Source organism: Phaethon aethereus (genome assembly GCF_964289735.1).
Source record: "Phaethon aethereus genome assembly, chromosome: 21".
Classification (NCBI taxonomy): domain Eukaryota; kingdom Metazoa; phylum Chordata; class Aves; order Phaethontiformes; family Phaethontidae; genus Phaethon; species Phaethon aethereus.
Window position 1 is genome coordinate 1,327,582 of NC_138597.1, and position 14,497 is coordinate 1,342,078.

At 67.4% G+C, this 14,497-nt stretch overlaps 3 protein-coding genes across 3 annotated transcripts; 1 reads left to right on the forward strand and 2 right to left on the reverse strand.

Moving 5' to 3' along the window:
* The first annotated feature begins 970 nt into the window (after positions 1-970).
* Positions 971-2,468, forward strand: SVBP (small vasohibin binding protein). The gene is made up of 3 exons (XM_082009475.1): positions 971-988; positions 1,533-1,654; positions 1,748-2,468. Exons 2-3 carry the CDS (start codon positions 1,535-1,537, stop codon positions 1,832-1,834), a joined length of 207 nt encoding a protein of 68 aa, XP_081865601.1. The 5' UTR covers positions 971-988; positions 1,533-1,534; the 3' UTR covers positions 1,835-2,468.
* Positions 2,469-3,110: 642 nt separating this feature from the next.
* On the reverse strand, positions 3,111-5,203 carry TMEM269 (transmembrane protein 269; the record flags this gene model as incomplete). The annotated part of the gene is made up of 6 exons (XM_082009206.1): positions 3,111-3,347; positions 3,428-3,571; positions 3,658-3,755; positions 3,842-4,039; positions 4,484-4,548; positions 5,165-5,203. The coding sequence occupies 6 exons, from the start codon at positions 5,201-5,203 to the stop codon at positions 3,112-3,114; spliced, it is 780 nt and encodes a 259-aa protein (XP_081865332.1). The 3' UTR covers position 3,111.
* A 4,348-nt stretch (positions 5,204-9,551) lies between these two features.
* On the reverse strand, positions 9,552-12,331 carry CELA3B (chymotrypsin like elastase 3B; the record flags this gene model as incomplete). Its single annotated transcript, XM_082009207.1, is given in 8 exon segments — positions 9,552-9,955; positions 10,052-10,197; positions 10,958-11,094; positions 11,191-11,272; positions 11,275-11,324; positions 11,977-12,074; positions 12,149-12,225; positions 12,298-12,331. Coding segments are annotated over 8 exon segments (882 nt in total). The 3' UTR covers positions 9,552-9,697.
* Between the last annotated feature and the right edge of the window lie 2,166 nt (positions 12,332-14,497).

The window sequence follows — 14,497 nt, forward strand, 5'->3', positions numbered from 1 at the left end:
ACATACTGTACCATGCCACACTGTGCTGTGCCATACGTACCGCACCGTACAACGGTGTGCTGTGCCATGCCATAGGTGCTGCGCTGTGCCACCATATGCCGTGCCGCACATACTGCGCCGTGCCACGGTGTGCTGTGCCGTGTGTGCCGTGGTGCGTCGTGCTCTACGTATTGCACCGCACTGTGGTGCACCGGGCTGTGCCCGCCATACATACTGTGCCATGCTATATGCACAGCGCCGTGCTGTGGTGTGCCGTGGTGCACCGTGCTGTGCCACGCCATACGTACTGCACCGTGCTGTGCCACGCCATACATGGTGCCCTGTACCGTGGCGCGCCGTGCTGTGCCATACGTGCTGCGCTGTGCCATGGTATGCCGTGTGCCACGCTGTCACAGCCCCGGGGGGAGCCGGGAGGGGTCCGTATAGGGGATGCTGCCTATGTATAGGGGTAGTACCCGTATAGGGGATGCTACCTATGGGACCATGCTGTGGGGAGGGGCTGGGCTGCGGGAGGTATATGTATATAGGGGGGGACACGATGTGGAGAGTGGGGCTGTGCTATAGGGCCCAGCGTGTGACAGGCTGTATAGGGGCTGTGCTATACAGGGGGTGAGCTGTGTAGGGAGTGTGATATATAGAAGTGGGCTATGCAGGGGGTGTGCGGTCCAGGGGCAGGGCTATACAGGGGGTGGGCTCTATAGGGGCAGCGGGGAGAAACGGGGGCGCTGGGATCAGACTGGGAGCGCTGGGATGGGGGGGGGGGGGGCTCGGCCCCCGCGGCTGCCCGCCCGCCCGCCAGGCGGCGCTATAGCGCGGCCCCGCGCTCTCGCCGGCCCTGCTTGGGCGCGTGGCCGTGGCTGCCCGCGCATGCGCGCTGGGGGCGGGGCGTTGCGCTGGCGGCACATCCGCGCCTGCGCCGCAGGGCAGGTAGCCGCGCGCCGAGCGGGCGGGGCCCCGCCGCCATCTTGCCCCGGGCACGGCCCCGCCGGTACCGGGGAGCTGGGGGGGGGGCGCTGGGGGGACCCGGGGGCTGTGGGACCGAGGGGGGATGAGGGTGGCACGGAGGGGTACTGAGGGGCTGCGGCACCCAGGGGGCGGCGGGACCGGGTGTTTGTGGCGTTGGGGGGGGCCTGGGGCACACGGGGGCGGGGAGGGTGGCGAGGGGGTTGTGGGGCACGTGTGGCTGTCGCGCGGGGGGAGGCTGTGGGGCAGGGGTGTCAGTGCGACCTATAGGGGGTTGTGGGGCCGGTGGGGGCGGGCTGTGGGGTGGAGTGCGGGGAGATGGGGCAGCTGAGGGGGCTGGCGGTTGGGGGGGGGGTTATGGGGAGGAGCCTCTGGGGCTCAGGATGCCCGTGGGGGTGTGGGGGGCCCCTGCGGGACCCTAGCTTGGCTGGGGGGGGTTATGGGCCGTGGGGCAGGGGTAGAGCTGCAGGCCCGGGGGGGCTGCGGAGCCGGGGGTAGACGTGGCAGGCTCTCCGCGGGTCTCGGGGCGGAGGGGGAGCCCTGTGGGGTGACCACCCCCACTGCCCCAGCCATGGAGCCGAGCGCAGGCGGGCGGAAGGAGCGGCCGAAGCCCCGGGAGCCGGCGGCGCGCCTGGAGAAGGCAAAGCAGAAATCAGCCCAGCAGGAGCTGAAGCAGAGGCAGAGGGCGGAGGTGAGCGACCCGGGGGGGCGACAACAGCAACAGCGACCCGGGGAGTCGTGTGTCCCCCCACCACCATCGCCTCTTTCTCCCCCGCTCCCGCAGATCTACGCCCTCAACCGAGTGATGACGGAGCTGGAGCAGCAGCAGTTCGACTCCTTCTGCAAGCAGATGCAGGCCTCCGGCGAGTGAGGCGGCGTGCGCAGCCCGGGCCCCCCGTCTGCCACCCGCCCCCTTTTCTAACCCTTTTGTTATTTATTATCAAATAACTGCTTTTTTGGGTGTTTTTTTTTTTTTTTTTAAATAAAATCTGTGGTGGTTCCACATTTCTCTGGCTCCTGGTCCCTCAGCGACGCCAGCGGCTCCGGTGCCGGGTGGGAATGGTGCGGGGGAGGCCGGATCGGGGCCGGGCGCCAGAGCAGCTGCGACCGCTGGTCGCCAGCTCCGTCCCTCCTCGCGCCGAGCGAGACCTCGGCTCGCCGGTTCCCTGCCAAGGGGAACGGTCATGCCCTCCCGGTGCCTGGGTTCGGCCGCTCCCCGAGGCCGCAGAGAGGGGGATACGGCGAGGGCTGTGTCCAGCTCTCGCAGCTGCTCGCGCTGCAGGAGCCTCCCCGGGGACCCCAAGTGTTTCTCTCCGCCACTCGGCGCAAGGTTTGACCTTCGCTTCCTTCCTCCGCCCACACGCCCTGCCGCCGTCCGGCATCCTCCGGCTTTCCAGAGAGTTCGGATCGCCGCCTTCAAATCCCGCTTTCCCCTTCCACCTCCCTCCCGCGCCCCAGCGAGCAAACGCCGACGGCGGGGGGGAAATAAAACACGTTAAAGAGATTCTTTCCCTACAGCGACGGGTAAAATAATAAATACTGAAACGCTGCCGGTGAATCGAGTTTCAAAAACTCTCTGGAGATTTGATCGGCGGCTTCTTCCCCCCAGGGAGGGAGTGTCCTTGTTTTTGGGGGTGTAAACCTCCCCCTCGTAATAAATTAATGACACATGGCGGTAACAATCCCTAAGCTTCACGTTTCCTCTGCGTGGGGAAGGGCTTGGGGGGCTCTGGGGCGGGGGCTGTAGTTCTTGTAACGGGACGGGGGTTTGCTCACCCCCCCCTCCCATGAGGGACGGAGCGCGGGGAGGGAATTTCGGGGCTCCCCAAAGCGGAACCTTCCCTACCCCTCAATTATTTCCCTTTTCTTTCCTAAACAGGCTCCCGTCGCGGCTCGGGATCAGCGAGAAGAGTGATCCGGATGGAGGAGGAGGAAGAGGAAGGCTTTACTAGGCGTTAGGCGGAGGCGGGGGTTAGGCTTTGCAGCTCCAGACGGCGAAGGGGAAGATGATGTAGGACGTCGACCAGGCGAGGCAATAGAGGGAAGCCACCGCCGCCGGTGAGAAGAGGACGGCCGCCACCCCTGCGGATTGGGAAAGGCCTTTGGGATCCGCTCCCTCCCCCTCCGCTGCCATCCCGGTGGGTTTAATTACCCCCCTCCCTTGATTTTGTCCCCATCCTTACCTCCGGCGTAAACCACTTTCTTCCAGAGCTGCGACTCCAGCACCTTGTCGTGGGGGTAGAAACCCCGATCGACCATGAAGAGGATCATGACGACGGCGGTGACGCGCAGCAGGGTGACGTCGCACCCCGTCAGCAGGAAGGTGCCCGCCAGCAGCGAGGAGGCGTAGGGACAGGGCAGCCCCCGGTAGGTGAAGGGGATCCCTGCTGGGTGCCGGACGTTCAGCTGAGGAGGGGGACATCACCCCAAACCCCCTGACGGCCCCCCGAAAGGCTCGGCTTACCGCTGGAGAAGAAGCACAGGCGCGCGAACACGGCCATCACGTAGGCGATGGCCAGCAGCCCGTCCAGGACGCCCTGCGGCTGCAGCAGCAGCGCCGTGGCCAGCCCGAAGGTGGTGAAGTCGGCGAAATCATCCAGTTTGGCACCTGCGGGCAGCGAGCGGGCAGCTGCCGGATGGCTGTGGGGAGGGAGAACCCGGTGGTGGGTTCCCGAGGCGGCGGGACGGACTCACCCAGCGCCGAGCAAGCGTCGAGCTGTCGGGCGACGGCTCCGTCGGCCAGATCCAGCAGAAAGCCCACCAGCAGCAGCCAGCACGAGTGGTGGTATTGCCTTGGGGAGGATGGAGAGGGCAAAACCGGGGTGACCCCCCCTTTGCGACCCCTCCTTGTGTCGCCCCGTTCCCCCCCTTGCCCCACCTGTTGAGGCTGCAGAGGATGGAGGAGACCCCCGCCACCAGATTGGCCACGGAGAGCCCGTTAGCGGCGTTTTTCCGGATGAACTCCAGCGTCCGGCCCCGGCCCGCGCGTCCGCTGAGGAACAGCTTCTTCGTGGACTGGAAAACACCTGCAAGGCGCCGAGGCGGCCGGTGAAGGGCAGAACCCGCGGCCGCTCTGCAGCCGGGGAGTTACCGAAACCCCCGCCCGAGGCAGCAGGTCGGTGCTGGGGAGGGGGGGGACAGAGCCCCGCAGCCCCCCCCTCCCCGCCTCCGGCGCTGGGAAGGGGCTGGAGGAGGTTTTTGGGGGTGCTGCCGACAGCGGGAGCCTTGCTGGCTGTTCCCCTCCTCAAACCGCAGCCCCCAAAAGCCTTGTAGCAAGCGGGGGGGCTTCATTATTTTTTTTTTTTTTTTTGGTTGCGAGCCCTGCCTCTTATCTACCCGCCGGAGAGTGAAAAGAAAACCAAAGAAACCAATAAAAGAACCGCCAAAATAAAAAAAAAAAACAGAAAAATAAATCCAAACCCAAGCTTAGACTAAAAGCCAACCCCGCTTTTAAGCTCTATTGATCTTATATACCTATAGGGCTAAGCTTTAGAGAAAGAGTTTAAGGGTCATGTCCTACTAGTGGGCTTTGCACCCTGCCTTTGCCGTGGTCCCAAAGCCAGGCAAGCTGGTGAGATCCTTCATCTGAAAGAAAACAGCACGTCAGAGCAAAACAAAAGCCGCCCCCTCCCCTCGCCGCCCCCCTTTACCCTCTCCCGGCTGAGCCCGGGCCAACTCATCACCGTCCCGGTGCCGAAACGCCGCCGAAAATGGCTCCCGGGGTGTTAAAAAACCAAAAAACCAAATCAACCAAAAAACCCCCCCCAAAGCCGCCTGATTTGCGAGGAATTAAAATATATTCCTGGTTTGGGGAATGCCGCCGGGGTGGGTGGCTTCGCGTGCCGATGGTGGGATGGATGCGGCGGCCGCCGGCGGTGACCTTTGGACACCGCGCCCCGAGCCGCCGGTACGGCCTGAGCCGGGCGGGTGGGGATGGAAAATCCCCGCCGGCCTGCCGGCGCGGTCGCTCTGCCGCCTCGGATTTTGCCGGATCTGGTGGGTTTTGGGGGGTTGAGCTCGTACGCGGCGCCGTCGCCCCCTCCGTTTCCTTGGTTGGGGCTAATCCGGTGGGTTTTGAGGTCTCCAAAGGTGAAAAGGGACAAAAAACCGGCGATTTGGGGGGCTCGCTGTCACCATCCCTACCCTCCCCAGCGCCGGGCAGGATCGGGCCCCCGGGGAGGGTTAACGGCGCTGCCGCTACCGGATCCGGGCACCGGCGTGCGTCATAATACCCGGGCATCGCCGTGGCGCCCAAACTTGCCCGTTCTTGGCGTTTCTAGCCCCAAAAGCAAAGGGCCGGGGCGGCAGGGACTTCCTCAGCCCCACGCCGCGGCCGGTGCGTCTTATCACTATTTCTGAGGGAAAAAAAGTCCATTTCGGCTCCTCCCAGGTGACCCCACGTGCGTTACGAGGGGCTCGTGCCCCCCAGGGGGGTGGCACCCCCGGGGGCGAGGGGAGAAGGAGGTTCGGCCGGAGGAGGCGCGGAATTAACCTGTTTTTTTGGGGCTGCTTTATTGGTTTTGCGCTTTTCTGCCCCAACTCGCGGGGCCGAGCGAGCGGCGCTCGGCCGATGACCCTTTTTCCACCAACCCCCCCCCCCAAACGGCGATATTTTGGCAGAGGGGGAGACGCAAAATTCGCAGGGCCGAGCGGCGTCGGGCCGTCGAGCTGGCACTTACCGACCGGCGGCGACACCATCCACATGGCTGCGGCGGCGCTGGCGGCGGCGGTGACGCCCCGGCGAGGGGAAACTGAGGCAGGGGCGGTTGAGCGGGCGCTCGCCCGGCGCGGCGGCGGCGCCGCGTTATATAAGGAAAGGCTTCGCCGGCTGAGTCACCCCGCCGGGGGTGGGTCCGGCCAGAGGACACGGGGGTTTTCGGAGGCGGCTGGCACCACCGGCGAGGGAGGAGCTGCCCGGGGGGGGCTAGGCACCCGTGCCAGCCCCGCGGCACCCGTGCCAGGCTCACAGCACCCGTGCCAGCCCCGTGGCACCCGTGCCAGGCTCGCAGCACCAAGGCCATGCCCGTTGGACCCGTACCAGGCGTGGACCACCCATATCAGGCTTGCAGCACCCACACCAGGCTCACAGCACCCACGCCGTGCTCACAGCACCCACACCAGGCTCACAGCACCCGCACCAGGCTCACAGCACCCACACCAGGCTCGCAGCACCCACGCCAGGCTCGCAGCACCCAGGCCGTGCTCACAGCACCCACACCGTGCTCACAGCACCCACACCATGCTCGCAGCACCCACACCAGGCTTGCAGCACCCGCACCAGGCTCACAGCACCCACGCCGTGCTCACAGCACCCACACCAGGCTTGCAGCACCCGCACCAGGCTCGCAGCACCTGCACCGTGCTCGCAGCACCCACGCCGTGCTCACAGCACCCACACCAGGCTCGCAGCACCCGCACCAGGCTCGCAGCACCCACACCGTGCTCGCAGCACCCACACGGTGCTCACAGCACCTGCACCAGGCTCACAGCACCTACACCAGGCTCACAGCACCCACACCAGGCTCACAGCACCTACACCAGGCTCACAGCACCCACACTGTGCTCACAGCACCCACACCAGGCTCACAGCACCTACGCCAGGCTCACAGCACCCACACTGTGCTCACAGCACCCACACCAGGCTCACAGCACCTACGCCAGGCTCACAGCACCCACACCAGGCTCACAGCACCTACACCAGGCTCACAGCACCCACACCAGGCTCACAGCACCTACACCAGGCTCACAGCACCCACACTGTGCTCACAGCACCCACACCAGGCTCACAGCACCTACGCCAGGCTCACAGCACCCACGCCAGGCTCACAGCACCCACACTGTGCTCACAGCACCCACACCAGGCTCACAGCACCTACGCCAGGCTCACAGCACCTACGCCAGGCTCACAGCACCCACACCAGGCTCACAGCACCTACGCCAGGCTCACAGCACCCACACCAGGCTCACAGCACCCACACTGTGCTCACAGCACCCACACCAGGCTCACAGCACCTACGCCAGGCTCACAGCACCTACGCCAGGCTCACAGCACCCACACCAGGCTCACAGCACCTACGCCAGGCTCACAGCACCCACACCAGGCTCGCAGCACCCACGCCGTGCTCACAGCACCCACACCAGGCTCGCAGCACCCATACCAGGCTCACAGCACCCACGCTGTGCTCACAGCACCCACACCAGGCTCACAGCACCCACACCAGGCTCGCAGCACCCGCACCAGGCTCACAGCACCCGCACCAGACTCACAGCACCCACGCCGTGCTCACAGCACCCACACCAGGCTTGCAGCACCCACACCAGGCTCGCAGCACCCACGCCGTGCTCACAGCACCCACGCCAGGCTCACAGCACCCACACCAGGCTCGCAGCACCCACACCGTGCTCACAGCACCCACACCAGGCTCACAGCACCCACACCAGGCTCACAGCACCCACGCCAGGCTCGCAGCACCCACACCGTGCTCACAGCACCCACACCAGGCTCACAGCACCCACACCAGGCTCGCAGCACCCACACCGTGCTCACAGCACCCACACCAGGCTCACAGCACTCACACCAGGCTCGCAGCACCCACGCCAGGCTCACAGCACCCGCACCAGGCTCACAGCACCCACGCTGTGCTCGCAGCACCCACACCGTGCTCACAGCACCCACACCAGGCTCACAGCACCTACGCCAGGCTCACAGCACCCACACCAGGCTCGCAGCACCCATGCTGTGCTCACAGCACCCACACCAGGCTCACAGCACCCACACCAGGCTCACAGCACCTACGCCAGGCTCACAGCACCCACACCAGGCTCGCAGCACCCATGCTGTGCTCACAGCACCCACACTGTGCTCGCAGCACCCACGCCAGGCTCGCAGCACCCATGCTGTGCTCACAGCACCCACACCGTGCTCGCAGCACCCACGCCGTGCTCACAGCACCCACACCGTGCTCGCAGCACCCACGCCAGGCTCGCAGCACCCATGCAGCCCTCAGCACCTTGGCACTGCCGTGGCCCTGCGCCCGCTGCCACCCCCAGGCACGGCACCATGGCACCCGCTGGGCGGCTCGACCCCGCGCCGTGTCACCGCCGACGCGCGCCGCCGGCGGGGTCGCAGCCGGTGCCCCCACGCCCCGTGCCGATAAGAAACCGCCGGCTCAGCCGGGTGCCGCCGGCTTAGGTCACCCCTGTCCCCCCTGCACCCCGGGGCCTCCGGCAGGCGGCACCCACTTGTGCAAGGGTGTCACGAGTTGGGGCGGCCTCAGCGCCCCCCGCCATCCCCGAGCAAAGGGCCCGCGATAGCAGCGGGGCCGTGGCGTGCCGGGGCGGCACTGGCGGGCAACGGCGGCGATGCCGGGCCACGGCGGGGAGAGCAAAGGTCCCCAGGGACACGGTGACAAGGGGCCAATAAAACTTATACAGCCCCGGCACCCCGCGGCAGGAATTTTCCACCCGAATTCCTGGGGGAACTGGGGGGTGCCTGTGGCACCCATCCCCGCGGGGTGCCTGGGTGGGGTTGGGGGGACCTGGGGTGCCCCGGCTGGGGGGTCCCAGGGGTGCTGGCCGCGGCGGGGTGGCCGGTGAAAGGTTTCTTTGTTCGCCCGTCACACGCCGGCGGCGGCGGTTGCGAAGCGACGGCCGGGCCGGGAGGGCAGGAGGCGGCGGGACAGAGCCGCAGCCATGGCTGTCCGGCCCTGGGGCGCCCGGAGGGGGCCATCCCCGGGGCCTCGGGGCGCCTCGGGGGGGGCCCGTCCCCATGGAGACAGGACGTCACTGGGTGCCCATCACCCTGGCGTCAGGGCACGGGGCTGAGGCCATCCCTGTGTCCTCAGGGCACCTCACGGGGCCCGTCCCTGTGGCATCGAGGCGTCTTGGGGTGCCTGTCCCTTTGGCGTCACGGTGCCTCACGGCGCCCGTCCCCGTGGCTTCAGGGCACCTCGGGGTGCTTGTCGCCGTGGCACCTGCGTGCCTGTGGGCGCCCACCCCCGTGGTATCTGGGCCCCTCTTGGGTGCTCCCCGCACCCTCCCCCGCCACTGGCCGCCCCGGCCCGCGCGCCCCTGCCGCAGCGCCACGCCTGGTGCCAGAGCTGTGGGTTTATTTGCCCGATGCCCGAGGCCGCCGCCGCTGCCGCCGCGCTCAGTTTTGGCTCATGGTCTGGAAGGGAGAAGCTGCTCAGGGGCGGGGTGCAGCACCCCGGCACCCCAGTCCCCTGACACCCCGGCACCCCGGCACCCCGGCACCCTATCACCCCAGTCCCCTGACACCCCAGCACCCTGGTACCCCGGCACCCCAGTCCCCTGACACCCCGGCACCCCGGCACCCCGGCACCCTATCACCCCAGTCCCCTGACACCCCAGCACCCTGGTACCCCGGCACCCCAGTCCCCTGACACCCCGGCACCCTGTCACCCCGGCACCCTGTCACCCCGTCACCCCATCACCCCATCATCCCAATTCCCTGTCACCCCGTCACCCCAGCACCCCGTCACCCCATCATCCCAGTTCCCTGACACCCTGGCACCCCGGCACCCTGGCACCCCAGCACCCCATCACCCCAGTCCCCTGACACCGCAGCACCCTGGCACCCCGACACCCTGGTACCCTGGCACCCTGGTACCCCGGCACCCCAGTCCCCTGACACCCTGGTACCCCCCAAACCCAGCACTCTGGCACCCCAGTCCCCCGGCACCCTGGCACCATGGCACCCAGCACCCCATTGCACTCATCTCCTGCCACCCCGGCACCCCGGCACCCCGGCACCGCGGCACCCCAGTACTCCAGCACCCCGTCCCCCCAGTCCCCCGCCCCGCCGGCGCCCCGTCCCCACCTCGGCGATCCAGTCCTCGAAGGCGGAGACGCGGGTGAAGACCGTCGGCTTCTTGGGCGCGTTGCAGCCCAGCCCCGAGACGAAGCTGGCGACGCCGTGCACCTCCCAGCGCCCGTCGGCCGCCCGGCAGTTCAGGGGACCCCCCGAGTCGCCCTGGGGGACGGGACGGGGCGGTGGGAGTCAGCGCCGGGGCGGCGGGCGGGAGGGGCGGGGGTCCCGGCGCGGCTCCCGCCCCGGCGCGGCGCTTACGTTGCAGCCGGCCTTCTCTTCGCCGCCGGCGCAGATCATGGTGCGGCGGATGGCGAGGGTGCCCCACCAGTCGGGCTGGGTGCAGCGCTCGTGGGCCACCACGGGCAGCAGCGCCTGCTGCAGCCGCTCGGGCAGCGGCCCCCCCGCTGCCGGCGCCGCGTGAGCCGGCGGGGCCGCGCGCCGCCGCGCATGGCCGGCCGGCCCCCACCGGCCACGATTCCCTCCGTCCCTCCAGCCATCTCCCCATCCCTTCACACATCCCTCCATCTCCCCACCCATCACCCAACCATGTCCCCACCCATCCCTCCATCTCCCCATCCCTTCAACCATCACCCAACCATCTCCTCAACCATCTTCCCACCCATCACCCAACCATCTCCTCAACCATCTTCCCACCCATCACCCAACCATCTCCTCAACCATCTCCCCACCCATCCCTCCATCTCCCCATTCCTCCAACCATCTCCTCAGCCATCTCCCCACCCATCCCTCCATCTCCCCATCCCTTCAACCATCACCCAACCATCTCCTCAACCATCTTCCCACCCATCACCCAGCCATCTTCCCACCCATCACCTAACCATCTCCTCAACCATCTCCCTACCCATCCCTCCATCTCCCCATCCCTCCAACCATCTCCTCAACCATCTCCCCACCCATCACCCAGCCATCTCCTCAACCATCTCCCCACCCATCCCTCCATCTCCCCATCCCTTCCACCATCACCCAACCATCTCCTCAACCATCTTCCCACCCATCACCCAGCCATCTTCCCACCCATCACCCAACCATCTCCTCAACCACCTCCCCACCCATCGCCCAACCACCTCCCCACCCATGCCCAACCACGTCCCCACCCATCGCCCCCCCCGCCTCCCCCGCTCCCCGCCGTGCCCCCGCACGCACTGGCCAGCCGCCCCCAGCCGCTCAGGTAACAGGGGTACCCGTCGGGCAGGACGGCGCCCGCCGGCGGCAGCCGCCCCGCCTGCACCCGGGCGTCGAGCACCGCCGGGCGCCGCAGCTTCAGCAGGGCGATGTCGTTGCTGCCGCGCAGGGACGCGTGTCACGGCGGGGGGCGGCGGGGGACGCGGCGTCCCCGGCCACCCCACCCCCCCCCCCCGCCCCGGGACCCCGCTGACCCGCAGGCCACGCAGGAGCTGCGCCATTTGGGGTGGACGAAGACGGCGTCGGGCGCCACGGGGATGCGCTGCTCGGGGCCTCCGCGGCGGCCATGTCGTGCTCGCCCAGCACCACCTCGTAGGTGAGCGTGGGGCTGCGGGGGGACGGGGGCGCGGGGGGACGCTGCGGCCCGGCGCCCCCCCAGCGCCCAGCCCCCTCCCCTGCACCCATCCTGCGCCCAGCACCCTCCCCAGCGCCCATCCAGCGCCCAGCCCCCTCCCCTGCACCCATCCTGCGCCCAGCACCCATCCTGCACCCAGCACCCTCCCCAGCGCCCATCCAGTGCCCAGCCCCCTCCCCTGCACCCATCCTGTGCCCAGCACTCATCCTGCGCCCAGCACCCCATCCCAGCACCCTGCACCCATCCTGCACCCAGCACCCTCCCCTGCACCCATCCTGCGCTGTGTCACCCCTGCACCCGTCCTGCACCCAGCACCCCGTCCAGCACCCTGCACCCATCCTGTGCCCAGCACCCTCCCCTGCACCCATCCTGCGCTGTGTCACCCCTGCACCCGTCCCGCACCCAACAACCCACCCCAGCACCCTGCACCCATCCTGCCCCCAGCACCCTCCCACGCACCCATCCTGCACAGTATGTTGCCCCTACACCCCCACCTGGCACCCAGCACCCCCTCCATGCCCCCCCGCACCCCTCCTGCACCCTGCCTGCCCCACACCCCAGACCCCCGACACCCCGCAGCCCCAGCACCCGCCGTGGGTCTCGGGGGGTGGGGGGTGTCCCTCACGAGATGCAGTGCGCGGCCGTCATCACCCAGTTGGGCGCGATGAGGGTCCCCCCGCACGTGTGGCGGAAGGTGCCGTCCCGCTCGTACTGCAGCGAGATCTGCGGGGACACCGGTGGGTGCCACAGCAGCACCCCTGGGTGCCGCCCCCCACCCCGTCCCCCCGCCCGCTCACCTGCCAGGGCCAGCTATAGGGTGCAGCATCCTCCCCGTTGACCACCCGCGAGTCCGGCAGCACCGCGGCACGGCAGCCTGCGGGACCAGGGCACCCGTCACCCACCCGCCCCACCCGAGGCGGGGGACACGGGTGGGGGGACACCTTACCGCCGGCCACCAGCAGCAGGAGGAGGCGCAGCATGGCGGTCGCGGCGCAGCCAGGGCGCACGGCGGGCGGCCGCCGGCCTTAAATCCCCCCCGGCTATCGGGGCCCCAAGGGCACCCCTGGGAACCGGCACCCGGCACCCACCTGGTGCGGGGGGCGCGGGGGTTAACCATTAACCTTGGCCTTGGGTGGACGTGGCAGCTGGCACCCCGGCGGCAGCCGTCAGTGGAGCCCCTGTGCCCCTATAGAGCCCATACCCCCGTCCCTGCTGCCCCCATAGCCCCTATAGCCCCTGTGCCCCTATAGAGCCCATACCCCCGTCCCTGCTGCCACCATAGCCCCTATAGCCCCTGTGCCCCTATAGAGCCCATACCCCCGTCCCTGCTGCCACCATAGCCCCTATAGCCCCTGTGCCCCTATAGAGCCCATACCCCCGTCCCTGCTGCCACCATAGCCCCTATAGCCCCTGTGCCCCTATAGAGCCCATACCCCCGTCCCTGCTGCCACCATAGCCCCTATAGCCCCTGTGCCCCTATAGAGCCCATACCCCCGTCCCTGCTGCCACCATAGCCCCTATAGCCCCTGTGCCCCTATAGAGCCCATACCCCCGTCCCTGCTGCCCCCATAGCCCCTATAGCCCCTGTGCCCCTATAGAGCCCATACCCCCGTCCCTGCTGCCACCATAGCCCCTATAGCCCCTGTGCCCCTATAGAGCCCATACCCCCGTCCTTGCTGCCCCCATAGCCCCTATAGCCCCTGTGCCCCTATAGAGCCCATACCCCTGTCCTTGCTGCCCCCATAGCCCCTATAGCCCCTGTGCCCCTATAGAGCCCAAACTCTCTTCCCTGCTGCCCCCATAGCCCCTACAGGCCCTGTGCCCCTATAGAGCCCATACCCCTGTCCCTGCTGCCCCCATAGACCCTATAGACCCTGTGCCCCTATAGAGCCCATACCCCTGTCCCTGCTGCCCCCATAGACCCTACAGGCCCTGTCCCCATATAGAGACCATACCCCTGTCCCTGCTGCCACCATAGCCCCTATAGCCCCCATGCCCCTATAGAGCCCATACCCCTGTCCCAGCTGCCCCCATAGCCCCTATAGCCCCCGTGCCCCTATAGAGCCCATACCCCTGTCCCAGCTACCCCATAGCCCCTATAGCCCCTGTGCCCCTATAGAGCCCATACCCTCTTCCCTGCTACCCCCACAGCCCTTAACGGCCCTGTGCCCCTATAGAGCCCATACCCCCATCCCTGCTACCCCTACAGACTCTGTAGCCCCTGTGCCCCTATAGAGCCCATACCCCCATCCCTGCTACCCCTACAGAACCTGTAGCCCCTGTGCCCCTATAGAGCCCATACCCCCATCCCTGCTGCCCCAATAGCCCCTATAGCCCCTGTGCCCCTATAGAGCCCATAACCCCATCCCTGCTACGCCTACAGACCCTATAGCCCCTGTGCCCCTATAGAGCCCATAACCCCATCTCTGCTACCCCTACAGAACCTGTAGCCCCTGTGCCCCTATAGAGCCCATATCCCCGTCCCTCCTGCCCCCATAGACCCTACAGGCCCTGTGGCCCTATAGAGCCCATACCCCCATCCCTGCTACCCCTACAGACCCTATATCCCCTGTGCCCCTATAGAGCCCATACCCCTGTCCCAGCTGCCACAATAGCCCCTATAGCCCCTGTGCCCCTATAGAGCCCATACCCTCTTCCCTGCTGCCACCATAGCCCCTATAGCCCCTGTGCCCATATAGAGCCCATACCACTGTCCCTGCTGCCCCCATAGCCCCTATAGCCCCTGTGCCCCTATAGAGCCCATACCCCTGTCCCTGCTGCCACCATAGACCTTACAGGCCCTGTGGCCCTATAGACCCCATACCCCCATCCTTGCTACCCCTACAGACCCTGTAGCCCCTGTGCCCCTATAGAGTCCATATCCCCGTCCCTCCTGCCCCCATAGACCCTACAGGCCCTGTGGCCCTATAGAGCCCATACCCCCATCCCTGCTACCCCTACAGACCCTATATCCCCTGTGCCCCTATAGAGCCCATACCCCTGTCCCTGCTGCCCCCAAAGCCCCTACAGGCCCTGTGCCCCTATAGAGCCCATACCCCTGTCCCAGCTGCCACAATAGCCCCTATAGCCCCTGTGCCCCTATAGAGCCCATACCCTCTTCCCTGCTGCCACCATAGCCCCTATAG